The sequence below is a fragment of the Histoplasma capsulatum genome, genomic scaffold (assembly GCF_000149585.1).
Source record: "Histoplasma capsulatum NAm1 scaffold_1 genomic scaffold, whole genome shotgun sequence".
Classification (NCBI taxonomy): Eukaryota; Fungi; Ascomycota; class Eurotiomycetes; order Onygenales; family Ajellomycetaceae; genus Histoplasma; species Histoplasma mississippiense.
Genome location: NW_001813982.1, coordinates 3,110,570 through 3,138,427, shown reverse-complemented (window position 1 = coordinate 3,138,427; position 27,858 = coordinate 3,110,570). Strand labels below are relative to the sequence as shown.

Genomic DNA, 27,858 nt, shown 5'->3' with positions numbered 1-27,858 from the left:
GAGGGTATAGTCTCTCCTAAGTATAGAAGCAACTTCCGGTTTGTATGTATCTCACTAATTAAATAAATATTTACATCAAATCCATGAGAGTAACTCTCCAACCCCCACAAGCCGCAAACTTAAATAGAAATGAGAATCATAGTGGCAGGCGAATCAGTTATCCTCGTAAGAAGAACTCTGAATACTATGTATATATACTAGTACCACATAAGACAGAAAGGAGGTTAAGAGGAGCTAAAAATCTACGACAAATTGAGAGATCCTATCTCAGTACTTGAAATATATCGCACACCCAACCCTCGGTAGCCAAAGAGATGATAGCGCGGAGTGGGCATGTTTTAGAGTAAGCCACGTTCTGGTACAGACTCACTCAAGCGCGGAACGGCTCTAAACGGTGATAACACAGGATGTGAGACACGCCACAACGTGTGGGCTTGGTGGTACCACTACTTGGCTGTTGGACTGGCATGGTTATCGATTATCCTTCAACGAACGTTGCCATGTATCAATGATCATGATCCGTGGGGGCGGGAATGTCACAGCGACTCGTATCCGGGTCATATTCAAACAATCCAGACTGCAGCTGTAAATTCAGCTATAAATAAATGCCAATCGCTTATTCCCCGCGCCCGGAAGTAAGGAGGGTGCTGGACAGCCCCGCGACAACTATAACGGTCACCGAACCTTCGCATATAAAGGATCAAGCCGAATGGGACAGGAGGAAATCTGAAGAGACAATGGGCCGTATGAGCGGCGTGTTTGATGAATACCAAGTCCGAAGAGGGATCCTCCTGCTGGACCGTTCGAGCAGGGAGGACACATTCCTACATTTAACTAAATACTCTGAAACGATGTTAGTTGAAATATGAATAGGTATATTTAAATAAAAAGAGAGAGCCAGGTGGGGGAGATGCCGTGCTCCAGTAGTGATCAACCATCTAGATAACCATCCCTTGAAAGAATCAATACCAGTAGTCAGCAAAGATTTCGGGGCTATCGCCCGATAAATCCTATATGTATTGACATAGCCCACACGCTGAACGGGATTTTGCGATTGTTCGTCATGGCAATCAATAAGCGGAGCGGGTTTTTTACAATCTTGCTAGAATATTCCCAGCAGAAGCCTCAGCGACACCTCTCAGAACGATATAAAAAAGGGAACCCTTTCCATTTACTCAATAAGCAGTATGGGATCTACTGGTGATACCAACAATCTCATCAAGAAGAACCCACCTTAAACCAGAGTTCTAAGTTCTTTTGAAGACAACTTATTCCTAGTTCTACACTCAACATATACAAGCCATACAATGTCGACACCAAAACCCCACAGATCCTACTTGGATCTAGTCAAGGAGTGTGATTCGTATGGCTGTACTCCCTTTGCACACAAGACACGAACAACAAACAACTGACAACCCCGTTATTAGGTTCCCATATATCCAGGATGACCCCGCGGACTACAAGGCATACGTTTCCAACTTCCATGAATTCAAAATCAATGGCTACTCTCAAATTCTCGGCTACATGCCAGATGAGATAGTCGAAAAGTTCTCATGGCCAGAGCCAACATGGAAAGTGGTCAAAGGTGTAGAAGGGCAATCTGGCACCATAACTCTCATGTCACCCGAAAATGTATCACCAGAGGAACGGACTACCTTGATCAACAACACTCTCCAGGAGGCTCGCGACACGTTTGAAGTCCTCAAGGGGAAGGGGTGGCGCAATGAAATGTATCCCATCTACGTCCCCGGGACGAACAAGCTCCTCGCCAGCATAGAGCGTTCGGCAGCATGCCTCTTTGGTATCCCCACCTGGGGAATCCACATGACCGCTTACGTCGAGAACGCCGACGGAACGTATATGCTTTGGGTTCCAAGGCGCTCAATGACAAAATCAACGTTTAAAGGGATGCTGGATAATAGCGTCGCTGGAGGGATGGCCACGGGCGAAAGGCCGTTTGAATGCATGCTGCGGGAGGCAGAAGAGGAAGCATCTCTCGATGAAGAAGTCGCGCGGAATGCGATATCGGCGGGCGTTCTACGTTATATATACGAACGTGACGAGAGGGCTGGTGGTGAGACGGGCCTGCTGCAACCCGAATGTGAATATATCTACGATCTCAAGCTTCCTCCAGATGTCATCCTGAAGCCGAAGGATGGCGAGGTGGAGAGGTTCACTCTAATGTCAGTCGACGATGTTATTATCGAACTGAAGCAGGGTAACTTCAAGCCTAATTGCGCCGTGGTTATTATCGACTTCCTAATCAGACACGGAATTCTTAAACCAGAAGATGACAACCATTACGAGGAGATCTGCTCGAGATTGCGCCGACGTATTGAATACGCGAACATCTAATGGAACACTTTCCATTCCAACCATTTGCATTTGTTTCGTTTTCATGCTTTCCCGTTCCGCAGCATCCCTAGCCTGAGGTTGTACGCCCCGATAGAGTTGGCACAACCAGTTTACCTTTCTCTGTTTGAAGTCCTTGCTTAGTTAAGTTCTTATTTTTAATAGTAACTATAAAAAATGAGAGAACGCCCACGCTCAATGCCCAAGCTCTAAATAATAGGACCGTAATTGAATTTTGCGTCTCAGTTCATTTGAACCCATTCGGTTCTGCTCATGGTCTTGTGCATGCGCAGAAACCACCAAGAAATACTCGAAACTTTTCTCCCCAATACATATGTTTAGATCCACTATTTTTTCATCAAAAGATAGATATAGTCGATCCTAAGCGGACTGAGCTTCTTATATGGGCCCTCCAAGTAGAGCAAAAGACCTCCCAAAGGAAACGAAAACGGACCTGCAGAGGATCAAAAAGAAACACTATTAGCCAGCGCGCCCACAGTAAATAAAAGGAAAAGCAAAAAAGAAAAAGAAAATAGGACGAATCCAATAGAAATACAAGGAATATAAAAAATATTCAATCTTAAACCCACATATTCTCCGCCGTATTCCCTTCTTCAAACCGATACACTTTACCATGACAAACGTAGTCATAGTCATTCGCCAACGTTTGGTCCCCCATGCCAACATCTCTCCAAGCACCTCTACCGCCTGCGCTATCATCTTTCCCATCGAGAGCAAGCGTCGACGCAAGCGCGAGAGATAATGACTCTCCCATCGCGACGGGATATAGTTCTGTGTTCACATCGAGGGTGAAGGTGGTTAGGTTGTCGGAGGAGGTACAGTTGATACGCGCTACACGGTCGTATTTCTGCGCATTGATGGCTGTGATGGTGAAGGTGTCTTCAAAAAGGACAGGGTCGGACATCGTCGCGGCGATGGAGGGGCGATTGTTCTGAAGGGAGGGGATGGAGGAAGGATTGAGCCGCAAATTGCGGCCTAGGCCGTAATAGTTGGATTTTTTGCGTCTTTTTGTTTGGAGTGTGGAGGCTTTGCTTTAACGTGCGTGAGGGCATTACCGGGGAATTGTAGAAATAACACGCTTTTTGTTTAGGCTTGGTCTGGTCTTGGGAGCTTTGCGATGCAGTTGCGGAAAAAAATATGTTTGTCTATAGTATCAGTGCTGCTTTATGACTAATTCTGCAAACCCTAAAGCAGCGGTTGATAGATTACTCCATTGAACTTCTCTAGTACCTGCGAACCGCAGCAGATCCTTCAAGATCCTCTTCTGTTCGCTATCATGTCATTCCGTAAAAGGAATGTCGGGCTGTCGCCAGGCTTATCCCGTGGAATTCCTCCCAATGCCACCGATTCGCAACCTCCGCAATTGCCGCGCAAGGCGACTTTGGGACTCCGTGCCTCACCCGTGGATGGGAGGCAGACTACCTCTACTGGCACTCCCTCCTTGGATAATTTATTAGCAGGACATGCGGGATTTGTGCTAGGGAATTCCCTTCTGATTGAAGAAAGCGGCACAACTGATTTCGCGGGCGCTTTGTTAAGATATTTTGCTGCGGAGGGCGTGGTTCAAGAGCATCAGCTTCATGTCATCGGGGTCGGTGAGCAATGGGGAAGAGCTCTTCCTGGGCTTGTTGGAACAGGAGAAGCTGCAGATGATAAACCTAGTAAAAGAACGGAGGAGAGAATGAAAATCGCCTGGAGATATGAGCGATTAGGAGAGTTTGGCGCTGGAATTGCGGGGTCAAGAGGTGCGCTGGTGTTTCATGGTCTTTCCCCACGACTTTGTTGGACCATAAGTCCACGGGAAAGTGCTCGAAAGGCTAACTATTTATTTAAGCAGTCCCTGCTCCAACAGTAGAGAAAGCTCCGGATTCATCACAATCCTCTCCCGCGCCACAGGTGTTCTGTCATACGTTTGATTTAACGAAGCGCCTAGCCCATTCCTTGCTTCCTGCTATAAATTATATCCCTCTTTCAACATCCCCAACACCAAATGCTTCTCCATTTACATCTGCCCTCCATCAACTGTCTATCGCGATATCAACTTCACCACGAAATATCATCCACCGAATTATTGTTCCATCCCTGCTCTCTCCAGCTCTATATCCCCCACACGCCAGCCAACCCGAATACGTATTGCAGTTTCTACATTCCATGCGCGCCATTCTGTCGACCTACTCCAGCCGGGCAACAGCGATGATCACCCTCCCATTATCCCTATACCCTCGAACCTCGGGTCTTACTCGATGGATTGAATTGTTGAGCGACGGTGTTATCGAGCTTGCACCTTTTCCCCACCTTTCAGACGCCAACCCATTTGCCACATCGGGAGCCGCCACAGCACAGGAGGAACCGCCACAGGGTTTGCTCAAAATCCATCGGCTACCGGTTTTGCACGAACGAGGAGGTGGGGGCGGAGAGCGTAGTTTGGGTGACGATTGGGCTTTTACTCTTAGCAGGAGGAAATTCGTGATTAAGCCGTTTAGTCTACCACCCGTAGAAGGAGATAATGAGGCACAGCAAGGCAGCGCTTCAGGTGGCCCGAGTAAAGAAGACCTAGAATTCTAATCATCTCCAAACCGCGTTTCCGGGCAATTTGATGCCGTAACCAATATCTCAATTACGAAGCATCGCTGTCATAAGTGTCTCCGCGATCTCTAAACATGTCATCTAACTCAATCTGCTCGGACATGGCAGAACCACTATTTGTCATCGTCCGTAAGTAACTGCGACCATAGACGGCATCTCTAGGGTTGATAGAAAAACCAGCAATGCGGGCACGGAAGCTCTCCCCGAGACAGGAAGTTAATGCTAGAAATGCTGTTCACGAGTTATGTCAACTCGGGAATGCATAATGCGGTCGATTGTGTAGGTGCTCACCAATAAGGAGGAAAAACGGCCCCAGTAGAAGGAGGCTGAGAAGCAAGATGACATTCATTGGAATAGTCAACGGCAATGGTCTGTATCCATATAATATTAAATATCAGAACAGGACATGGCGCGGCATCGTCAAGGCACTCTGAATTCAATGGGCGTATATTCCGTGGTTGAATGGGGTTCAAAAAAGCTGGACAGGTTCAAAAGCTTTCAAATGACAACTTCAAGTTTTTTTGAGCCTCATTCAACACCCTTGCTCTAGTACGTTGGAGAGAAAAAGGGTCTATGTTTCTCAAACGCTAATCCTCGAATTAACCCTCATTTTCTAAGCCTAGTATCCAAATCCTAATTCTAATATCTCCTAGTACTTCTAACTTCTAGTTCTGCCTCAAACCCAGAGGTGGATTATGGAGTTGGTGCTCACAGTAGTTTAGTTTTGCACCAGGCAAATTCAATCTTGGGAGCCAAGTCACATGATGAGGTGCATAGTTCAAAAAAGACTTTTCGGGCATAAACTGCAAACTCGATAATTTTCTCAATTCATCATGCAGCTGAGGTGGTCAACCATTCGACGCTCATGACAATGTGTATCTCGTAAGTGAAATTATACCCCCTGACACACCCTTTCTTAAATGATTAATTCTCTACAAATCTGTCAATCCCCTGATAACCCGATTACATCTGGGTTCAAGTGACGAGAAACGTAAATTCTTTTATGATTCATTGCACGCACACTGCTAGTATATATCAATGATGTTCATGACATAGATTGGGAATGGCTGACTGCTTCCGCCAGTTTACTCAGATACATACAATCGTTCTTAGCTGTTCCGGGTCAATGACCCATTGATCACCATGGGAAGCATTCCAGACCTGCCAATTCCCATATCTCTGGTATCCGGCCATTATTTCCTGTTCTCAGTCGACACAGTGACATATCTCCGTCGGGAGCACCACATTTGCGGCGTGTTGATAGGGACTCTTCCACAAATTCCCCAGCAGAATGTCTTCCTTGGGCTTCCCCTGGAGCTCATGCCCGAGGAGGCAAGACTACTTGTAGTAAAAGGCGTGGCCTATATCGTTGATGATGCCAAAGTCCATGATGATCGCATGCAACACTTAACTAACCAGGACCGGCGTCGGTACCTGCAGAACTTTGAGGAAGAAGGGCGTCGAGCAGCACTTCTACAGGCTGGCCGTAAGGAACAAGAAAGAGAAGAAGCTCTCAAGAAATTAGAATTGAGAAACACACATAAACCGGCAGAATCATTACTGAACCAGAGTCCTGTGCCTTCTCAAAATGCCATTGAAGAGGGGTCTGAGGAACAACTCTTTCACAGCTCTTGTCAAAGTTCGTCCTCAGTCCCAGCACCTTCCAGGCAACCCCTTACTACAGAAGCTGTTTTTGGAATTACTCCCGCAACATCTGATGGCTTATTTCCGAAGGCTCCACCCCTTCAGCCTCCCACTTTTCCAGACGTTCCACCGTCGTATCCACTTTTTGCCCACTTACACGCGAAAGGGTATTTCCTATCTCCCGGACTCCGTTTTGGGTGCCAGTACCTTGCTTATCCCGGTGACCCTTTACGTTTCCATTCCCACTTCCTAGTTGTCTCTGCGGAGTGGGATGAAGAATTCGACATCATGAACTTAGTTGCTGGCGGTAGATTGGGAACTGGTGTTAAGAAGGGCTTTCTTATTGGGGGTGTGGAGTCATTCGACGACAGTCATGTCGAGACTTATCCCGATGTTGTGAGGACTTTTAGCTTCGAATGGGCTGGGATGTGATTTCGGAGAATATTTGTGGATGATTTTATGCAACCCTTGATAACCGTCGGCTAGGGCTTGTCACTCCTATTGCCAGGGTATTTGTCTGGCAACGGTGTGTGCTGTGTTTCTTCAAGCTGATAGGTTTTTCGTGACCTAATCCTCCGCTTGCCCAGAACCGCTGATGAGGAGCGATGTGTCACTCCGAGCGACCGTGATGGACAGGAGATACTCTGAATATCGCGAAACCCTTGAGGCTGACCAGCTATTAAGAGGGTCAGCGATAACTTCATGCTGTAAGCTTGGGCTGGCTATCTATGGATAGGTCGAGCGAAATACCTGTTTACGCGAGAATGCCTCCAATTCAACACACCAATTGGCTGCCTGTCGTAAAATATAGACAGTTAACGCAATTGGATGCGGGGGAACTAATGGAAGAGCATTGAGAGCGAATCTTCTGTGGTATTAATTTCATATATGATACTACGCGTTTTAGAAGCCTAGTACTATGACGCCTTTCAAAAAGCAAACGCCATATCACATTGAAGAGTTACTGTTGGAATGAGAAAAAAATAATATCAATGCAGCCCTTAAGCGCTCTTTCATTCTGTTGCTTTGTCCTTTTTTTCCTCCGCCATTCCCTTTCGGGGTGCATCGCCCCATAGACAACATGTATGTAGGGGATTGCGTCGTACGCTTGAGGAACAGGATACTCGGGATTTTCGGATTTTCTTGGGACGGGTATATGGCGATTCATAGAGCGACTCAATACACACAGTGATTCCTTTGGCACAGTTGTCGATGGTGAGATCAAGGCGGATGCAATGACAACTAAAAGATTCCAACTATTTAGCAAAAAAGTCAACAAATTGTTGTTGAATCATGCTGTTCTGTTTGTTATGGTTTCTGGTTTAAATAGCCTGCACTGGATATCCACAGCCTGTTATCTTTTCTCATATTGTCTCAAGGTAACGTCGATGTAAAAGCACTGATCAACAACCCATTGTAACCAGGAGTGGGCTTCAAATAAATCAAAATACACCACTGGAATTCTTCATCGACTCTATATCCCTCTCGTGTTGAGTTTTGCCCTGTTACCTTGCCTGCCACATTGGAAAATCCCCCAGTCGATCACTTTCATGGCCTCTGGTTGCTCTCCTGACTAACTGGATGTTTTCATTCTCCATTACAGGTCGCAGATCGAATGTTACAAACACATGCAAATACCAAGATTGTTTCCTTCGTCTCATCCTGGACGAAGCTCATAATGGTCAACTCCCTCTCCGCAGACTCCCACGCCGTCGTCCAATCCATGGAATATTGCTATATTTTGGATTAGCACAGCTAACCTTCAAATTCGCACTACGTAATAATACCTAAGGACGAAACGATGGATAAACGGTTCCCACAATTCTGTGGTTCCCTCTACCAATACGTTTCTTCCCCAGATGGCCAGGGCTGTGAAGGTGAATAAGGTAATATCAGCCAATGATTGGGATTGCTGGGCTGCATTGAAATCGATGGGGTGACGAGCAATGTAAAGTCATTTACCACGAATAAATTCAGCTTTCCATTAAAATAGATCTTTTACCGTCTATCTTAAATTTTATGGACAATAGGGAAAAGTAGGGTTTTATTTGAGGCTACCTGAAAGATGGGATCAAGATAGAATGAAATAAAGCTTACAACATTCATCCACCCTCTAGTAATAAACATAATAGCATATTGGTCGCCAGACCTATCTCGCCGATTGAAATGCCCACCTAACAAACGCTCTAGGCTCAGAAGTATTTCCCCATTTCAGACGGACGTAATATCGAAAAAAATAAATAGGGTGAAGTTTGCATCCCTCAACGCAAACTCCATCCTTTCCCCCGTACGACGGAGATACAGGGTGACTTGCATGGCACACGGGCCAAAGAAATGACATAGCTTTCTTGTCCAGCAAATGGTGACGCAATTAGGGCTCAGCATGGGCTATCTTCCTCTTCCAGTATGCTGTTTTCCCAGTATATACAGATATGTGGGAGTCTTATAGATAGTTTCGAAGATGCTTTAGTATGAGGGTCCGTGTAGGTGCTTAATTGGCGAAAAAACGCTGTGGAACCTCGACCGAGATGCTAGTTGGAGGCCAGGAAATTGAATTTGGTGGTAATTAATTGGAAGTCCGACGTTGGGAGAACTTAAAGATAGTCCAAATTCTTCCACTTAAATTTTTTGTTGGCTCTATCAACCGGCCTGTTCTCGAATTGGCTGCCATGTAGCTCGAAAATAAAATCAGGCTGGTTGGTTTTCACATCTTCGCGACTACTAGGGAGTAGAGGCACTTGGAAACGAAATATCGTATGCTCCTTTGGGATTGCTAGGAGATATGTTAGTTGGAAAAAAAAGCATGCGCATAGATGTCGTAACATACTCTTAGCTTCATCCTTCTCTGTCACTACGACGAATGCAAATTTGGAGTCCCTCACAACTATGCCCTTCAGGCCAACGCGGCTAACACATCTGCTACGTACGACCTCAAGCTCAGCTCCATGGAAATCTGCGCTGGCAAGTAAACTTCCATGGGTCAAAGGATTAATATAGGTTTGGGGATTGTCCCTATTCAGGTCTAGCACGTCATGCATGTATTCAATCCACATCTGATGAAGGCCTTTGAAGATGTCATATTTCATCTCATCCTTTGGAAGGTTATAGATGCCAGTGATTCTCTTCTCTCGAGCAGAGAGGGGCTTGGGCTTTTGTTTCCGCAAAAAATATTCCTTTTTCCGCAAACGGTGGAGTCGTCGACGAGCACGGTTATCGGCTGGTGATGGGGACGTTGAGCGCAGGAAGAGAGGTTTCCGCTTTACTCTCTCCGTGAAAATGTTTGAAGCTGTATCAGGCGAATGCGCGCGGGCTATCAGCTGCTGCGCGATATGGGCGCCACTCCTATTGGGAACAGCATCTGAAGGCGCCATGGTTGTTGTGGAAGCTCCTCAGAAACATAACTTCCACGGTTGAGGCTGGAGAAAATAGATGCTGACTAAACAGTGCACCAAACCAACACGCCAACACACGAAATCCGTCTCCGTCGAGCTCAAGTCAATGAGCAACCCAGGCATAGGCTAACTAAAGCGTATGTTTGATGAAACAGAAGCAGGCTAGACGTTCGAAGATGTCAAATTGCCATGTGATAGATGTCTTCAGACACTGAAATTTCCGAAGAGTTTAATTATACAAAGAGTATAGCTGCTTCACAATCAACTTTCTACCACTCACCACATATAGAAACAGCTGACAGAAAGCCAGATATCTCAACGTGATTAAGCATTGCTACAGTAGAGCTAGTAGTACTCATGGCAGTTTATGTATGATCTGCGACTCCAATGAAAAATCAATGATCTTCATGGTCCAAAACACTTGGAATATATCGAAACCGGGTTTATCTGCCAGCAAACCTTGATTCTCAAGAGTGTCCTGTGAGCGACTGGCTATCTCATATCAGAACCACTTTCTTGCCGGCTATTTCAGTTCCTACAGCATCTTTCCATGGATTTTGGTCTCGGCAATTTCAGCATCATGGCTAAGAAGAAAGTAAGGGGCGATTTATGGCTAATGTGGAGCTGTAAGAATCATCAAAAGGCCGCAAGGAGAGCAGAGCTTCGAATGGGTAGTATTTGAACCCTGCTTTGTTCGTTCGTCTTAGCGTGATAATTCATCGAGCGGCTTCAATTGAACCGCTCGGATTTGACTAATTGTTCGACCTCAGACGAGGATGGATATGCTTCTGCTCCATATTGAGCAAAATTCGCAAAATGCCTGGACCCTGACGTGTCTGTCAGTCAGCCTGGACTCATGGTGCTGATTTGACATTTTTATCCGCTGTAGCATAGTTCGGGAATTCTGGCGGTTTACAATGTTGCAGCCATGAAGATTGGAAAGGTCACAAAATCTAGTATCTCTGGCCAAAACTCAACCACGAAAAACAGGTCCTCGGCATATCTGCTTTTTGCCGCATCACGAATCTGGAGATTGGAGGCAATCAACATAGCGGGAGAGCTGAGCCCCGCGGCTATCTTCTGAGGCCTATATATCCTTCTTATTTCTCCTGAATAGTGTCTCTCAACCTAAACTATAAATGTTCCATTTGTCCGCAGGCAATATATTTGCCAATAGCCCCACGATCGAAAAATACCATGTCTTATGAAGAGAACTTTGTCGGAATCCCTCCGTTCCCAGATGATGTTCTTTGCACGCCGCTTCTGCGTCTCTCGATGGAAAAGCTCATAGCCCATGACGAGACTGAAGTGCAACGTTTTTATACCGCATGCAAGGACTTGGGGTTCTTCTATCTGGACCTACGCGGCCACGAAATCCTCGAAGATGCCAATCAGCTCTTTAGCACCGGAGAGCAGCTGTTTGAGCTAGACCTCGACGAGAAACGACGGTATGATTTTAGCAAAGAAAATTCATACTTCGGATATAAAGAAATTGGCGCCACGGTCGTTGATTCGCAAGGGAATTCTGATAGGAATGAATTCTATAATGTATCCTTGCCCCTTCAGAAAAGCCGGTCACCCGGACTTGCAAGTGTCAAGATACCTGGCGTACTGGAAAATTTCAGATATATGACAATGCTAGCCGCCAAGGTAGAAAGGGGAGTTCAATGAAGAATAGCTAACTAGAAACGCAACAAGGTTTCCAAAGACGATATTCTTGGAATCTCAGAAACGCTACCAGCACCTGACCTCCTCAAAGAATGTCGATCACTTTTCAAATCATTCATAATCAATGCGCACAACATCGCAACCATGATCCTGAACCTTCTGAATGACAGTCTCCACCTTTCCCCATCTACCTTAGCCAACATGCATCGCCTCCACGCTATCAGCGGCGACCAGGTACGAATAATTAAGGCACCACCGCAGCCGCCAGACGACAGGCGCACGTCGCTAGGTCAACATACAGATTTCGGCAGTGTAACCGTCCTCTTCAACCGAGTGGGTGGCCTACAAATCCTGCCACCAGGCCAGGACGCGGAGTGGTGTTACGCGCGGCCCCTGCCGGGCCATGCGATCATAAATTTAGGCGATGCCATGGTTAAATTCACGAACGGACTTTTACGCTCTAACATTCATAGGGTCGTGTCTCCCCCCGGTGCACAGGCTGAGACTACCAGATACAGCCTGGTGTACTTTGCACGACCAGAAGATGATGTCATTCTCAAGCGGCTGGAGGGAAGTGATTGTATCCCGCCACTTACACTGCGAGACGAGGCCGGGGCGGTGGTGGAGGAAGAGGAGATCAGGAGCAAAGATTGGATTATTCGTCGTGCGTTAGGGAATCGGCGGGCGCTGCATAAGGAGATTGATTATGCACAGAGTATGGGCACGGAGACGATGAGTCGGAGAATATATGGCTAATTTGTTTTAAGGGTGTTTGTTTGGTTGTGATTGGTGGTACTTAATGTTGTCGCAAAAGCGATGTGCGCAGGATGAAGACTGTTGATAATAGTGGAAAATCTGCATTTGCAGTAGGTGCAACTCTACTTCGCAAATTGCATTGCGCGTTGCCATTTATGGAATTTATAATAGATGCTAATATCGATTGTGCAACATCGTGTTCCCAGCAAGGAAAATACTCCTTTTATCTGATGAGCAGATATTTCCGACACTATTAAGCGGGGAGATTTGAATCCAAGAAATATACTCATAATCAAGAAGCAAATAATATATATGTATTCCCAAGCCTGGGTCGTTTTCATGATTACGCAGTACATATGTGACTTTTCTAAAACCTTGCCTGGTTGGAAGTTGTTGAACTTGGTGTTCTCAAGCTGGGGAAAAGGGGGTACGTATGCAGTATGGGGCTAGATTCAAGATTCAAGTCCACCACGGACAGCCACCAAGAATGCAATCAAAACAGCATCGAAAAAACAGGTAATAACAAATATCTCAAGTATCATATTTGCGATAGATAGTTTTTTTTACTTTTTTACTCCTCGTGTCCTGGAGATATGTAGGAGTTTAGAACAAGCATCAAAAATAAAAAATCAAGGTAGCCGGTCTCTAAGACTCCTCTCTAGGAGTCTCTACAACGGGGGAAAACAAAACAAACATGCGGCAAGGTCAAAGTATCAAAGCAAATAGGAAGTTGAGCGAGTGCCGAATTATCTGCATATAGAAAACATTCTTCCAATCCTTTTCCTCCCCACACTCTAAATGCCAACAGCGATCTGGCCACTCTCTTCCCTACCAATAAGATGGAGAAACGAACACAAAACCGCGTAATCCAAAACCTGAATGACGATGATATAGTAATAGGTAAATGCAACTGCTCGACGCCCATGGCTAACCCTGCTTCGAACTCTTCACCTACAGAAGTCCAATTAATCCCGCACCACCCGCGACTACTGCCGCAAATACATTAAACAGCACGGTCCCTTCACTAAAAAGGGCAGATGCAGCACCAGGAGAAGAGGTGGAGCTAGCGGCACCAGTACCAGTGCCCGTACCAGAACCAGTAGCAGTTGGGCTATCGGAAGCCGTCCACGAGGCAGTTCCTGATTGTTTTGCCCCCCCGTTCTCACTGAAGATACCGCCTTGGACTTGATCTGGTCGGACGCTCTTGGCCTCTTTGGACGCGGATTTGTAGGCGTCAAGAGTTTTTTCATTATCCCTGGAATTTTTTTTTCGCAATATTAGACACAATGACAAAGGAAAATGAGAAAAGGAATAACAATTAAAACATGGAGTAAAGTACTCACGGCGGATTGATGACAGCACTCATGCCTCCCTGACAATGGCGGGGGGTCGAGCAGTAGAGCCAGATGGGGTTTGTATTGTTGATTCTCACGGTGAAGGTAGCATCAGGCTGGCTGCCGTCAGCGTTGATGAGACCAGAATAGAAACCGCCGTCTGAAGGAGCGCACGGCGCATCGAATTTCCCTTCAGTGACGTCGTGGTTTTTGGGAAAGAAGTGGAAAACGATATCATCCCCTGGTTTAGCTTTGATGATGTCGGGGTTAAAGTTGAGACCCTTATCGCCAACGTTGACGTCTATTGTCGCTGCTGAGGCGACTCCTATGAGGGCGATTGTGCTGATTATGGATTTCATGACTGCTCTTTCTTTCTTCTCCTCTTCCTTCTCAGTGTAGTTTGTAATATTAGAACGCACAAAAATTTAAGCGGACGGACGAATGGGTTTTCTCAAAAAAAAAAAAAAAAAAAAGGGTCCGGAGGCAGGATTATATGTGTTTTTCTCTAACAAGGCATAAAAATAAAATAACAAAAAAGCAAGTTAAGAGGATTCCGGAAGTTGGATAACTCTTTATAGAGATCGCTCCAGCCCTGTCGAGCGTCCAAGAATCGCCGCAACACCTCATCTTTCAGAGGTAAGCCAGCCTTAGCAATTAAGGAATATGTCATCCTTCAATTCAGGAAATCCTTTACTCGTAGCGTCGCAAGATGTGCAGGCATTCTCATGTTTGCCCTAAAGATGTCACCCAAGCGCGTGGAATTGGATGTTCGTGCAACAGCCAAGGATTGTGTAAGTCCCATTGCGCCGGAGTTCGGTTTGATCAGAACACCCACCCTTGTTCAGCGAAGCAGGGCCGTTAAGAGAAGTACACGATTTGGGCATTCGCTTTCAATTGACCCTTGATCCTTTTTGGAGATCATTTGTGATTTATGAGTGGTGCTGTAACGTTGGAGGTTTCAGCTGCAGAAGCTCCCAAGAACTTGGCTTGGCATGGGGATCTTGGGATGTCACACTTGTGGGGGAATTAAAAATATCAGCATCTCAGCATGCAGCACAATCTGGGTTCCTAAACTTAGAGGGTATGGTGGAGAATATGTAGCGAAAGCTGAATACTTCGATATTGTTCACCAATACATTGCTTCGGCCATTGATTTCTTGTTGCTCCAACAAAAAATAATCGAAGGACCGGAATTCGCATTCCCGTGGGGCTTGGTGGTGTTCTGGTTGGAATGTTTACTCATGCGGAGCGGAATGCTTTCTGGCCAGGATTGTATCAAGCTTGTTTTTCCTCCAAGTATGTTCACTACTCTTCCGATGAGAAAAGAACAAACGGATCAGTATCACAAGCGGCAAACTTGCTAACAACATAACCGGGTGGACATTGGAACGGAATGTTGCCGGCATTTTTCAAAGAAATGACTCCAGAGTCGTAGCGACTCGCATTTCATGTTCTTTTAAGGTTTCGTCACAAATAAATGCGCATGGAAACGCCTGTGGCTGATTGCCAGATTGAGTGGCTGCAGAAAACCCATCCGTGCAGGGGTGTCACGGCCTGGCTTCTGCAGAAGATGATCAACCTGGAACGAATGAACTAAGATGGCTTCATGAGCAATAGGCAACAAACAGATGGCTATATTGGAGATGTTACTGGCATGCCGACGCGTGGACCTAGCAGAAAGCGCCTTAAGATAAAACATGTCATTATATTAGTAGAAGAATTAAACTCCGAGCAGATCAGGGGGACTCACAACATTGTGATTCTAACCACTTAAATGAATGAGGGTTGTTGTAAAATGTCCAGTAATGTGGGGTAAGAACCTTAGTGGTCTAATCATCCCCATATCTTTTTTATACTACATAGTATGCTTGAGCCGAAGGAATGCCTGGCGGAGTTACTTGACGTTTGTTGGGTTTCATGCCATATGCTCCGGATATCTGGGCGGCGACTGATGTAACTGTAACTGACCACGGAGGTACGTATTCAATTTGGGGTTTTCGGGTGTAGATATCAGGCTTTGAGACCCTTGAGGTTCACGTACCCCGGGCGTAGGAGGATTCAATCTTATTCCCTAGAGTGCAAGGAGTCTACCTCGTCATGGGTATATCGTTCGTTCTTCTTCCACAAGAGGCTGTTACAATGAAAATCAGATTTCCAGAAGCCATTTCCACGAATAACTTTGAAATTCTTTGTGGAAATGTGGCTCTCGAGAAACGGTTTCATTCATCAACTGACTTATTTCTGAGACGTATCGAAATCTTGTCAATATGGGGTATCTCCAGTCCATCGCCTGGAGAAGCAGCCTGCAACTAGCCGTTAGCTTCGGCAACTTATCGCTCCATTAAGCCAAGTGAAACTCTGGAGCTCGAGGACTTGGACTATGACGGTGCATCATTTTGTCGCTATAATTGGAAATCCTGAGTTGGCAGACAATCTCTATCAGCAATACTACCAGCTGCCAGTCATTACAATGGCGGGTACAAACAATCAATATTTTGAAGCTATATGGCACGCAAGTGAGCAGCTCAGCTGTCCTTGAAATGTCCATGTTTGGGGGCTGTTGGTATCAAAATGGGGAACATAATTGTGGCCAAGACCTCACCCACATTGCCCCTTTGGGTGGGTCCCACCCAAACGATATTTTCATCGCAATGATATTTTTCAATTATTCCTCAACTATTCCATACTATTATTATTCAAATATTAATATCTCAACCACAATATGACTAAATTTTGTCAAATCACTGAAGATCACATTCTAGAGGCAGTAGATGCCTATAAATATGATACAACTCAAAAAATCAAACCTCTGTTGTGTGAATATAAGGTCAGCTATTAAGCCCTCTGCAGAAGGATCCAGGGAGTCAACCCACAAACAAAGAACAAGCCAATCAATTGTTTATTGGATTCCACACAAGAGGAGGCCTTAAAAGCATGAATTGCACAGTTGGATAAGACTGGTCAACCCTCCACCATTGAGGTGATTCAAAAAAGTGGCGTTCCGCCCCTGGTCTCCCTTCCGCCCTGCTCCTTCCGCCCCTGCATTATTATTCCTCCTATTCTTCCCGTATGCTGCGATCGCTCCTTCCTCTGGATTGGATCGCTGACGGGATGACTACGTATATATATAGGGGCGTTCGCCCACCCTTCTAGATTAGAGAAACTCAGACATGAATTATCCTACCAATTGAACGGCGTACGCCATAAAAAATACATGAATTCAATCCTTGCAAAGTGTCATATAGATCCTGCAAATCCTCCTCTCACTGTTGATCACAACTGGCTCTATAGATGTATCAAACACCTTGATGATTATAAGTGAATTACACAGTGTTCAATGGATCCAAAATGAGTGTCTGCAGAGGATATTGAGCTTATAAAGATGTGGTTTGACAGATTGAAAATCACAATGAAGCAATATGGCATTCTACCCATGAATTGCTACAATATGGATGAGATTGAATTTCAAGAGGGTCAAAAATGTGCAGAGTGAGTCATTACAGTCTTTAAAAAAGCAAATGCAGTTCTATCCTCATTCTTTTCACAGTTATTGAACACAGTAATAGAGTGTATATTCACAGATGGAGAGATTCTTCCACTCTGTGTGATCTTGTGAGGTAAGAATCTATTGAAGGATTGGATTACACTTACAAACTTCTCTGATTTCTGACTTCTAACTACCTCTTCTACTGGCTATACAAATGATGAGATTGGGTATCAATGGCTGCTTCATTTTGATCACTATTCAAAGAAATGACAGATTGATGGATATAGACTTTTTCTTGCAGATAATCATGACTCTTATCTAATCTGTGAATTCATTACTTATTGCAACAAAAACAACATCATATTATACATCTTTCCTCCTCACAATATACATATTCTACAACCTCTGGATGGTCTATCCTTTCATCAATATAAGTACTTTCATATCAGAGCAGTCAAGTAATCTGTGAAGGATTTCAACAATTTGACAAGCAAGAATTTCTATATAATCTATCTGCAATTCACAAAAATGTGTTCAAATCAGTCACTATTAAACACAGCTTCTTTAGCTGTGAAATTCTTTCTTATAACTCTGATCTTGTTCTTGACAAATTAGAGGCCCACCTTTCTGCTGTTTCAGATCTACAGATTTGGGATGATAACAAAACTGCAGAATTACATTTATCATTTTCAGTGACATTCCCATCAAAGAATATACATGATCTCTGATATAATATTACAAAAGCAAAAGATGTATTGAAGGATATTGAGAACTATTTTAATGACAGTTTTTTTAAATTGAATTGTCATCTTCAGAATATATTTACAAAGAGTTTAATACAGATGGAACTCAACATTCAATGTGAGTGAAACCTCAATCAACTTCTTACAGCTCATCAACATCAAAAAGAAAAAAGATCATAAAGACAGATTAATATAGAAGAAATGATGACTGTCAAGAATGTCAAAAGTCAGATTGCAGAGTATAAAGCAGAAGATATGCAGAAATCCATCAATTGAATACAATGAGAGCTTGCAGCAGCTGCATGAGTGCCAGACACACAGGCAGCTGAACTGTAATGCACTCGTTTATTATTTCCTTATTGTGGGACCCACCCAAAGGGGCAACGTGGGTGAGGTCTTGGCCACAATTACTGTTCTCTTGCAACACTGTAGATAACATGAGAAGTCAGGAAAGGCCCCGGCAATGTTAAACATGACAAGATGGCCGAGTGGTTAAGGCGTACCGTTCAAGTCACGTGAACAACTTGGAAATCTCTAGTAAAGATTTCCGGATCCGGTATGGGGAAACCCGCGTGAGTTCGAGTCTCGCTCTTGTCAACATCAATTATCTTTTTTTTTCTCCTTCAGTATATCTGAGCTGCGTGAAAAGTTATCAGGCATTTCAGCTGATATTTTCATTGCCGTTTCGAGATGGGGTATCATGCCTTCCTCGTCTATACGAAATTTGTGAGAATGGCCAGACCATCCCACTAGGAAGTATGCTTCTCTACCTCATCCATACCACAGATCCTAAGGTTCAATCAAGAGCATATTCCCTTGCTCGTGCCATTGATTCCTTTGCCCCTGAGTCCCGCCGGGTACGGCATTACGGGAACCAGGCCTTCAGCTACCAGATTTTAATATAAGGGTTGCATGCCCCTTACACATTGGTCTGATAATGTTGAAAAGTTCTCTTTCAACCAATCAGTTGGACTTTATTGGTGATTTGTGTCCACCTCCCCACAAATTTTCCAATATCTTGGATGATTCAACACAGTCACGCTTCTCTTAATCCAATCCCCATTCGGCAAGAATACTCATACTCACATCTGTATCTGTGAGGGAAAAACGTTCCTCGTCGGCATCAACATTTATTCTCCATTGCTAAACAGAGCAAATTGGGAGAAGGATACGTAATTTGCTGAGGCCGGAGACCCTCAGCCCATAACCCGTGAGTTCTGGCGAAAACGAAATCGTATCCCAACTGATTGCCGAAAGAGATATAAGGCTCGACGATAAAATGTCCTGCGTTGCAGGTGCAGGGCCTTAATCAGCATTGGTAATACTGCTGCAAGTAGAAATATAGATAGAATGCCTTCTATCAATGGAAAAAGAAGAATAATCGCTGCTGATGAAAACTAACTGGCAGCAAACCTCAACTCGTATGGGGCGCTTGCAATTCGTAGATATCTGCCAGTGGAGGTGAGATAGAAATCGGTAGTCGCTGAACACAAATAAATACCATGATGGACGCGTGGCTATCATATTCTCATTGCCCAAAGCCGTCTAGGAAGCAGGTTTGTCGAGTGGGAAAATATATTTGGAGGTGATGTATTGACGAGGGGTTCCTTGGTCCCAATTCGCGATAGCCTTCACCAGCCACGAACATCTGGGCAGAAGTGTTCGAAGTGCGTAAAAGCATAACACCACAGAATAGCACCAGCTCATCGTGTGAGTCGATAGGGTTTTCAGCGTTAATATCTCCGTGTCGAACGTGGAGAGTGATTGATGTTCCAGATTGCGCACCTGTTGTTGGATAATGTTCAAGAAACAAAGGATGTCTCTCCAAATTGGCCATCATTTCGAATTCCTGAAGGTCGCGCGGTTGCTGCAGAAAGGCTTCTCGGATTTACTGGCAAAATGGGCGAACCAAGTGAAGCCAGCATGGCACTTTGAAGTTGTTCATACTCGTAATTTGGAGGCGAACGATGATGAGACCAAGCCCCGCGATGAATTGGCGGTAAGGACTTGAAAGTAATTCTTTCAAGCATTCCCGCCATCAATTACATTGGCTTTCTGCTATTACATATACCTTCTTCCATTGGATTTCTCCAAGTTTGAAAAAAAAGTAAAGTATCGGGGATGCCGAAGATGTTCATCAGACTCCGTACCTGCCCATACTGTATCAGAACAAAACGCAGCGAACGTAATAACCATACGAGACATACATCGCTTGTTTCGATACAATACAACCAGGCTATGGCCGGGCCGCGGAGTCACCCGGTCAGCACAGACCCTATGATCTTCCAAACCCAGAGTTCAGCGACGATACAGAGGCCAACAAGCGTATTACAAGCGTGGCCCGGCTTGCGTTCCCCGGAAGAGCCGTCGCTAGGGTCTCGGTGCAGCCAACAATCGGCACGAACTGGCGTAGCCAGCGGCGTGCTGGAAAAATACTAGTAAAAATACAATCCGCTTGTTTTGATATGAAAAACCGTATTGAGGTTTGGAGTGAACATCGACAAACCGATGTTTCGATTCACCCTCAGATCTCCAGGACTTCTATAAAACTAATCCGTACTCTGTCTGAACAATCAGCAATACCAGATCTTCTGGTCTTGCCGGCCAAGCGGGAAATGCAGCCACTTCTAACCGATTCAAGTGCCTCTAAGTGATATGTTGCACACAAAAAGTCACTTCCCCCTCGCTTCTTCCTTCATGAACAAGTGCTCATAACCCCGCCAACCACAACATTGTATGGGCTGTGGTCTTCTGTAGCATTCCGAGTTTGGACAACAAACTTGCATAAAATATGCAGCTTGGAGAGAACCAGCAGACGGGAAAAAGAAAATGCGTGTTTCTTTTAAATCGCTTGTCCTGTCCTAACTCCACTCTGGGGGGAAAAACTCCAGCCCGCGGAACGTTCCTATTAGTTTCCCTATTGCTGGAATACTGTGTCCATTGAAAGGACACGGAGCTGCAGTCTTCCGCATAAGGAGCGCCCCAATGCGTTGTTCAACTGCAGAGATTGGGGCCTAGCTAGGCGTCCAATCATGCTCATGGGCAGAAAAGGTTAAGGATATTCCTTGGGGCACTGATGAGGTAGGACACACTTGTTCTCAATGGAGGTCTCAATGACTAAAAATGGGTTTCAAGGTGGTGGAAAATGATCCTTTTGAGCTACTTGGTTTCACTTCGAAAGGGCAGGCTGATGACTTAACTCTAGTTGGATTTACCCCCATGCAGGCGAGGGAGAGTTTCTCTCCAAAAGGAAAAAAGTCATTGCGCACTTTTATTGAGACGGGACTGGGCATTTATCAGGTGTGACTATCCACCTGGGACCCTTACAAACTACCCCGCCCAGGATGCTGGCGGTCGATTACTTTTAATCCTTGCGTGGCAAGTTTTTATAAATATTCTGCTTACACAGCACAGGGTATTATTACGATTATGTTTTCTGAAAAGCGTCTATGCACATAAGCAGACTGTCTCAAGAAGGCGAAAATATAATCCTTTCTTTCCCATCCTGGCTTGCCACATTTCTTGCCGATGTCGGCCAGACCCTGTATCGACACAGCATGTGCCGGGGGCTGTTCCTCTTGGTTGTATTTTGTACACGCTAGCTAGAAGCGACTTATCCTCACGCCAACGCCATTTCATTTTTGGAAAGCCGACTCCCAGTTGAATATTGTATGAGCTACGGAATACATGCAATGCCACCTGTTCGATTCTGACAGAACCCCGAAGAATACGCTGGTGGGGTCGGGTGCAATTCTTTGAATGAATAATGCATTGCACATGTTACACCGTTCGTGCATGCTAGTATGAAGTGGACGTGTCATTATTTATTCTGCTTCGCTGCCAAGATCCCGGGAATATGGCCTGTCGGAGGAAATATTTTCAACCCATCCGCGCTCAGACCAAGTTTGCAGGGTTGTAATGAGATCTGCAGAAGCGACTACAGATGTACAGAATACATGTCCTTGGGATAAATCGAACCATAGCAACAGGAACACATAGCACGAGAGGGGGAAGGCAGCAGTGGAAAACATAAAGGGCCAAGATGCAAGAAGGAGAAAGGTTTTCAACGATTTGCTCACCCGATTTCAGGGTTCATTGGCTGTCTTTATTATCAACATAAAACTCTTGAGACGATCAACAATATACACACAAGTGCATGTCTATCGCATTTTATTTATTCTTTACTTATTCCGATGAGTTTTTGTATATCCTAGTATTTGCTGCGCAATGTCTTGGAGTAATCAAGCATTTATTCAACAACAAGGTAGGGAGGGTCAAGGCACTTCGGCCCGTCCCTAGCATTTTATTGATCCACCACCCCACGCGGGCCGCCGGCGGACACCAAAACCCAGCGCTCCACGTTCCAGAATTATGGGGAAAGCTTCCTAAGGATCACAACCATGAGTTCTCTAGGAGTTCAAGACATAATAGCAATCCATGGATATATACATATTACTTATGTTGGAAACCCTGTACAACTAAGAGAAAGAGAGATGACAAAAACGGCTTGCGCATGAACAACCGCGCCATACAGAAAAGAAAAGACGGAGCTGCCAATCACATCAACAGATTAGCGACATGAAATAAATTGTATGCATGCTCCCCATCTGCCAGACTCCACTGTTGGAGGTCTGCTTCAGGATCATTTAAAAAAGATTGCCCCATTATTGCTATCGTGTTTGACAACGGATTTTCTTGTGAGAAAGACTGCTTCCCGATGCCAGAAAAGACGCGAATGAACATTTTGCACGTAGTTCCGGGAATTCTGGAACTCAGAGGTTGCTGTGAAAGTCTGTAAAAGCTCCCTCACGAAAAAGACAGTCAAGAGAAGAACAAGGCCCAAACGACTCCACACTCAATGGCCTTCATTGCATCTGGAGAGGACTCAACTTTAAAAAATAAAAGAAATATGAAAAATTAAGCGCCCCTTAAAAGAGTGAGAACGACAATGCGATTGCAGAAAATCTCATTTTATGCAGAACAGAACCCGCCAGCAGCCTACGGCGCCAGTCATTGGGATGGTAATGAGAATTACGTATCTTGTTCTTTTCAGGCGGTACAGGAATGACCGGCGGCTGGGGTGGCATGCCTGCTGGCGTTTCAGAGGCACTCGACCTGGCCTTGTCGCTAAGGTGGTCAATATTGGTCTGGCGTCCGAATGAGAATATAGGAGAGCCTTGCTTGTCGTTCTGGTCCTGACATGCCTAGTAGGCAGATGGCAGTACTAATATCCAATGTACCCAACCCTTGGAAATACTGCCTGCTGCCTTGGTCATGGAAAGTTTTGTCCATGTCGGTTGCTACCTACCCAAGTAATGTGTTTCTCCCATACAAGGACGGACTGAGGTTGGATGCTGAGCGGTTAAAAAGGTCCCGGGTTTTAGTATTGTTCAGCAGAACTTGTTTATGCATCGCAATATCAGTCGCAGATGCAGATGATCGCAGATGATCGCAGATGATTCGCAAAGTTGTACTCCGTACAACTATTTGAATGGCTGGAATGCCACTTGGAGGCTAATACACGAAGAGCGATCCCGTTTCGATTTGAGCGGATGATACGGAGTACATGGACAGCTGCTTGGCGACTCAGCCATGGATCAAACTCACGCGCAATAGCTCAAGATGAAACCGGCAAATTTCTGTTTGGATAAAAGGACAAGAATGAAAATAACAGTTAGTTATTGGAGATAGAACTTGACAAGACTCCCCGATTCTTCCAGAAAAAAAAAAAAAAAAAAAATCAAGATAAAGATAAACAAAGCCACCCGCAGAAGACACGCGGTCGTCAGCTCTCAGCCCGCAAAAACAAAGCTGTCCAGTCAAATCCTCTCCCCTGCAGGCTGCAGGCGTTGACTTTGAACCAAGCAACCGATTCCATCCTCGCCCCTGTCGCGGGGAATCGGGTTGTTGCATTAAGCTGCGGGTTTTTGGAGCTAGACCGAGAGGGGATATTTGATCATACGATTATCAAGTATTCTATTCTGCGCGTGCATATCAAAGGAAATTGATGGTCGATTCTCCATGAAGCGTTTCTCTTCCTTTATTGTTTTTTATGCTATCTTGGTCAGCGGCCAGCTGCTACAGGAATGAATAAATAAAGTAACCAGTTTCTCCGTATGTGCTTTGCTCGACTCCTCCTTGCTTTCACATATCATTGTCACCACCAATCAAAAAACAAAACCCAGACTCAAACTAAAAAAGGTCCTTCGAAATATCTCTATCCATGTGTCAGCTTATTTTGTGGAGCAGTCTTGGGCTGTTGGGGATCTCTGTTACAAAGATAACCTCCGCGGTCATGTTGGACCTTCTTTTTCCCCACTGACCCGAGGACCATATGAAAATGCCCGGCGACTCCATATTTTTCGTTACTTTTTTTCTTTTTTCTTTGCTTTTTGCCTCCTTCGCCGGGAACTTCGAGATGCTTACACCGGACAACTGGATAGTCATGTAATAGTGAATGGGCTTGTCTTATGTGTGGTGGTGTATCGTATCAGAAAGAGAAACCAAACCAATATATCATACGCCTGCGTCTATACCTATATAAAGCACGGCCCTATTTAACCCTCTCCCTCGCCTCTATCTCCGACCAGCTGGATATATAGAAAATTTCCATTTCTTAACTCCACAAATGGACGTTCGATACTCGTCTTGCTCGTTCAAGTTCGGTAGTCATGGAAGGAAGAATTCAGCCACGTTACTTCTCATCTCAATTCCACAGTTCCTAAAGTTTCACGCTTGGGGTTTAAAGAATACACTGCAGCTATGGATATCGTGCTCACGGGGCAGTAATTTGATGGAATGTGGATGGGTTGGTGTTTAGATTTAGACGAAACGAGCAGAAAATGCGAGAAAGCTAGGGGATGTTTGTCCGAAGCTCGTATGATAATAACTGAATGATCTTATCATATCAATAGGTGAGAGTACTGATGGTAAAAGGTCCATTTATTTGATAATAGAAGGTGGATATTTCCATGAAGAGTAAACATAATAAAGGGGAACTACCCTTAGCATTTGGGGGATGGTCCGTCCAGGAGAAAATATGAATGATGAAATTGAAAATGAGGGTTGTCCAACACGATGAAGATCCAGATGCAAGATAAGTTAATGATGAAGATAAAATGGAAACGTGACGGAATAATATAATAGTGTAGGACATGGAGGGCTTGTATGTGTATATAGATGAAGAACTCACCAATAGATGGCTCGAGGAAAACAGTGGCTATGATAATAGAAGTATTTAGTTATCTAATACTGTGTGAGAGTATAGAAGGTAAAAGGGGTAGTGTAGGGGTAGCGGGGAGCTGCAAAACACTTGTAGAATATATGATATGAATCAGGACAAGGAGCTGCGGATTTGGTTGTTTGCTTTATTAGGGGCAAAGTCAATATTTTTGTTCGCTCGGTACCGTTAGGGTCATCAAGGGGTCGTGGGGGTAGGAGATGAGAAAGGAAAGGAACATGGGTGGAGGAGAGCCAAAAAAGAGAGAATAAATTGATATAAAGTGAAATACCCAAACAAGGAGGGGGATGGCAAGGATGATAATCAGCAAGAAGATTGGGTGATGAGAGCCAAGTTGACTACGAAATCGTTACTTTAGCGAGCCGCTCTTCCACTCGTCGAAGGAGTTCAGGATCGGGCTCTGGTTTGATTTTCTTCGGTCTGGTGGGTTGGAACAGATGCGGTGGTGAGCAAAAGGACAACATATTTAGATGGATATGGATAGGGAGGAAACTTACGGGTCCCTGATACAATCTGCGCACCGCTCATGCTGACAACTTGAACAGATTTTGTCTCCAGATTGGAACAGTTTCGAACGAACTGTGGCATGTCCACCTTACCCGTCGTCTCGGTTTCCGCCACACGCGTTCTTCAGTGCTCAAAAGGTGGATCTACATCCCCAGGGTAACCGTCAGGATATTTCTTCAGTTTCGGTCTAAATCATGACGGTTAGTCTCTTGAACCATGAACTTCCTCGTGCTGGCGGGTTGAATATAAGCTGGAAAACATACGGATCTCGAGGACACTTCTTGCACCGAATGTGCTCGCATTCTCCGCACACGGTTGCATCGCCAACGAACAGGGCCTGGCACCGATGACAGGTGCGACGCACTCGCTGTCTGATCGGCTTCCGCACGAGATCTTGACCTCCCGTGCGTGAAGGAATCGTAAGAACAGGCTTCTTGGACGAACCCGTAGCCTTGGACTTGTCCTTCTCATGGCATTCATCTTTGGGTTTCGCAGGTGGATAGCGGAAGCATTTCTTGCATCGCAAGTGTTGGCAGCCAGCGCACACTTTGTCCGCGCCAAATGTGGTGAGGCAGCGATGACAGTTGCGTCGAATTCTCATACGAACTGGTTTCTCAACCCGCTGCACGTTCCTGTCTGCGGGCTTCGACATCCATTCACCTGGCTCCAACGTCAATCCGTACTTGGCGAACAAAACACGCGCTTTCTCTTGTTGGAGAGTGCTCCATTGGTGAACCTGGACGGGTTCTGACGTCGCAGTCTTCCTCGCACTGGTGACGGCTGGTTTGTTGCTGAAGAGTGAAACGAAATGTGTCAGTATTGACAACTGACACCAAACCACACCTATCTGCCACAACATTGCTCCTTAAAGTTACTTACCTGGACGAAGTAACTGTCGCTTTTTCTCCAGACTTGCTGGATTCACCAATGATGTCGGTCATGCTCGAGACAGATGCTCGATTCCGACCCTTCAACACGGTCTTCACCCTCTTCATATATTTCCCGAGTCCGTCGTCTTTCTCTGCGCCGGTTTTCGCAGGATTCGTTGGTTCAGTCATTGCATCGATAACGGGAGTGATTTAGATGGACATTCAAGCGGATTCCAAATGCTTATAGGTTGGGGTGCACAAATAAATAAGGTGCTCCAAGACGTGATCAAACCAGGATGTCGGGATTTCGGGTACGATTACAATCCACCCAACAAATCAACAGGTCCAAATAGAAAGTAGTTGATATCCAAATCAAATCGCCGAAACTGATTTCAAATTCCTTTTGTTCCCAGAATCGAATACGGAGAGCTGGGTTATGAATTGAGTAGTACTCGTCTTGCGTGGCGACGAGTTGTTGGTCAGAAAATACACACGCGATCGACGGGGATTGATCACTTGGAAAGATGGGTATTCGTCGTGTAGAGTGGCGCTAGGATCTGAATATTTTCGTGTTGGATCGAGCGGATATTTGATAACTGGATGGCTTTAGAACTATCAGCTGCCTGACCGCAGGTTTGAATGGTGGGCGGCTGGACAGCAAACGAAGGGCGGATACAGCCCTAGAGGAGGCGACGGCAGAATGACGGAGCTCCGGCACCTGCGATAACTTGGAGATAGGGACGTCGAGGGTGAAGGATGGGTGGTGTTGAGGTTGAAAGGAGAGAACCAGAACAGCGAGAAAGGAGAGGAAGAAGAGGAAGTCCAGAAAGAGGAGTAAAGAGGAGTGAGATTGCCCAGGCAGAGGGATAGCGGTATTATTCGATTACAACGGCTCCGTTTAGCAGTACATATGCAGTACGGGCGCCATCACGACGATGGCACCACTGATGGCCAGTGGCGGGCGGGGGAGACCATGCAAGCCTCATTCCAGTGGGCTCCAACTTCGAGCAGGGTTCCCTGCCGGGACTGCGGGTGGGTTATCGGTATATCGTACCAAGGAATGTACTATGTAGGTACTTCAATCTCTGGGTACTTATAAATTCTGGTGGTTCTCCGTACCTTGCACAGAACTACTCCCTCTCAGCCCAATGAATGTTGCTGGTGTGCTGTAAGCTGGGGTTAGAGAACAGACGGCTCCAAAATGGCATGCTCAATGTGGACTCACTGGCTGGAGCTTTGCTGGGTTCACACAGCCAGAA

The 27,858-nt window shown here is 45.4% G+C and overlaps 9 protein-coding genes and 1 non-coding gene across 10 annotated transcripts; 6 read left to right on the top strand and 4 right to left on the bottom strand.

Annotated features, from left to right (window-relative positions):
• Positions 1-1,307: 1,307 nt before the first annotated feature.
• Positions 1,308-2,355, top strand: HCAG_00907 (conserved hypothetical protein; the record flags this gene model as incomplete). The annotated part of the gene is made up of 2 exons (XM_001543811.1): positions 1,308-1,363; positions 1,428-2,355. 2 exons carry the CDS (start codon positions 1,308-1,310, stop codon positions 2,353-2,355), a joined length of 984 nt encoding a protein of 327 aa, XP_001543861.1.
• A 396-nt stretch (positions 2,356-2,751) lies between these two features.
• Positions 2,752-3,277, bottom strand: HCAG_00906 (DNA-directed RNA polymerases i; the record flags this gene model as incomplete). Its single annotated transcript, XM_001543810.1, has 2 exons — positions 2,752-2,806; positions 2,943-3,277. 2 exons carry the CDS (start codon positions 3,275-3,277, stop codon positions 2,752-2,754), a joined length of 390 nt encoding a protein of 129 aa, XP_001543860.1.
• Positions 3,278-3,649: 372 nt separating this feature from the next.
• HCAG_00905 (conserved hypothetical protein) lies at positions 3,650-5,393 on the top strand (the record flags this gene model as incomplete). The annotated part of the gene is made up of 4 exons (XM_001543809.1): positions 3,650-4,118; positions 4,226-4,915; positions 5,068-5,088; positions 5,317-5,393. 4 exons carry the CDS (start codon positions 3,650-3,652, stop codon positions 5,391-5,393), a joined length of 1,257 nt encoding a protein of 418 aa, XP_001543859.1.
• A 709-nt stretch (positions 5,394-6,102) lies between these two features.
• Positions 6,103-7,035, top strand: HCAG_00904 (conserved hypothetical protein; the record flags this gene model as incomplete). The annotated part of the gene is made up of 1 exon (XM_001543808.1): positions 6,103-7,035. One exon carries the CDS (start codon positions 6,103-6,105, stop codon positions 7,033-7,035), a length of 933 nt encoding a protein of 310 aa, XP_001543858.1.
• A 2,162-nt stretch (positions 7,036-9,197) lies between these two features.
• Positions 9,198-9,974, bottom strand: HCAG_00903 (conserved hypothetical protein; the record flags this gene model as incomplete). The annotated part of the gene is made up of 2 exons (XM_001543807.1): positions 9,198-9,376; positions 9,431-9,974. The coding sequence occupies 2 exons, from the start codon at positions 9,972-9,974 to the stop codon at positions 9,198-9,200; spliced, it is 723 nt and encodes a 240-aa protein (XP_001543857.1).
• A 1,218-nt stretch (positions 9,975-11,192) lies between these two features.
• On the top strand, positions 11,193-12,419 carry HCAG_00902 (predicted protein; the record flags this gene model as incomplete). The annotated part of the gene is made up of 2 exons (XM_001543806.1): positions 11,193-11,645; positions 11,694-12,419. The coding sequence occupies 2 exons, from the start codon at positions 11,193-11,195 to the stop codon at positions 12,417-12,419; spliced, it is 1,179 nt and encodes a 392-aa protein (XP_001543856.1).
• A 951-nt stretch (positions 12,420-13,370) lies between these two features.
• HCAG_00901 (predicted protein) lies at positions 13,371-14,112 on the bottom strand (the record flags this gene model as incomplete). The annotated part of the gene is made up of 2 exons (XM_001543805.1): positions 13,371-13,674; positions 13,763-14,112. 2 exons carry the CDS (start codon positions 14,110-14,112, stop codon positions 13,371-13,373), a joined length of 654 nt encoding a protein of 217 aa, XP_001543855.1.
• A 3,050-nt stretch (positions 14,113-17,162) lies between these two features.
• Positions 17,163-17,545, top strand: HCAG_00900 (predicted protein; the record flags this gene model as incomplete). Its single annotated transcript, XM_001543804.1, has 3 exons — positions 17,163-17,242; positions 17,320-17,370; positions 17,542-17,545. 3 exons carry the CDS (start codon positions 17,163-17,165, stop codon positions 17,543-17,545), a joined length of 135 nt encoding a protein of 44 aa, XP_001543854.1.
• Positions 17,546-18,457: 912 nt separating this feature from the next.
• Positions 18,458-18,580, top strand: HCAG_09391. The gene has a single exon. It is a non-coding gene; the product is annotated as a tRNA-Leu (tRNA).
• A 7,273-nt stretch (positions 18,581-25,853) lies between these two features.
• HCAG_00899 (predicted protein) lies at positions 25,854-26,788 on the bottom strand (the record flags this gene model as incomplete). Its single annotated transcript, XM_001543803.1, has 3 exons — positions 25,854-25,917; positions 25,994-26,521; positions 26,610-26,788. 3 exons carry the CDS (start codon positions 26,786-26,788, stop codon positions 25,854-25,856), a joined length of 771 nt encoding a protein of 256 aa, XP_001543853.1.
• Positions 26,789-27,858: the final 1,070 nt, after the last annotated feature.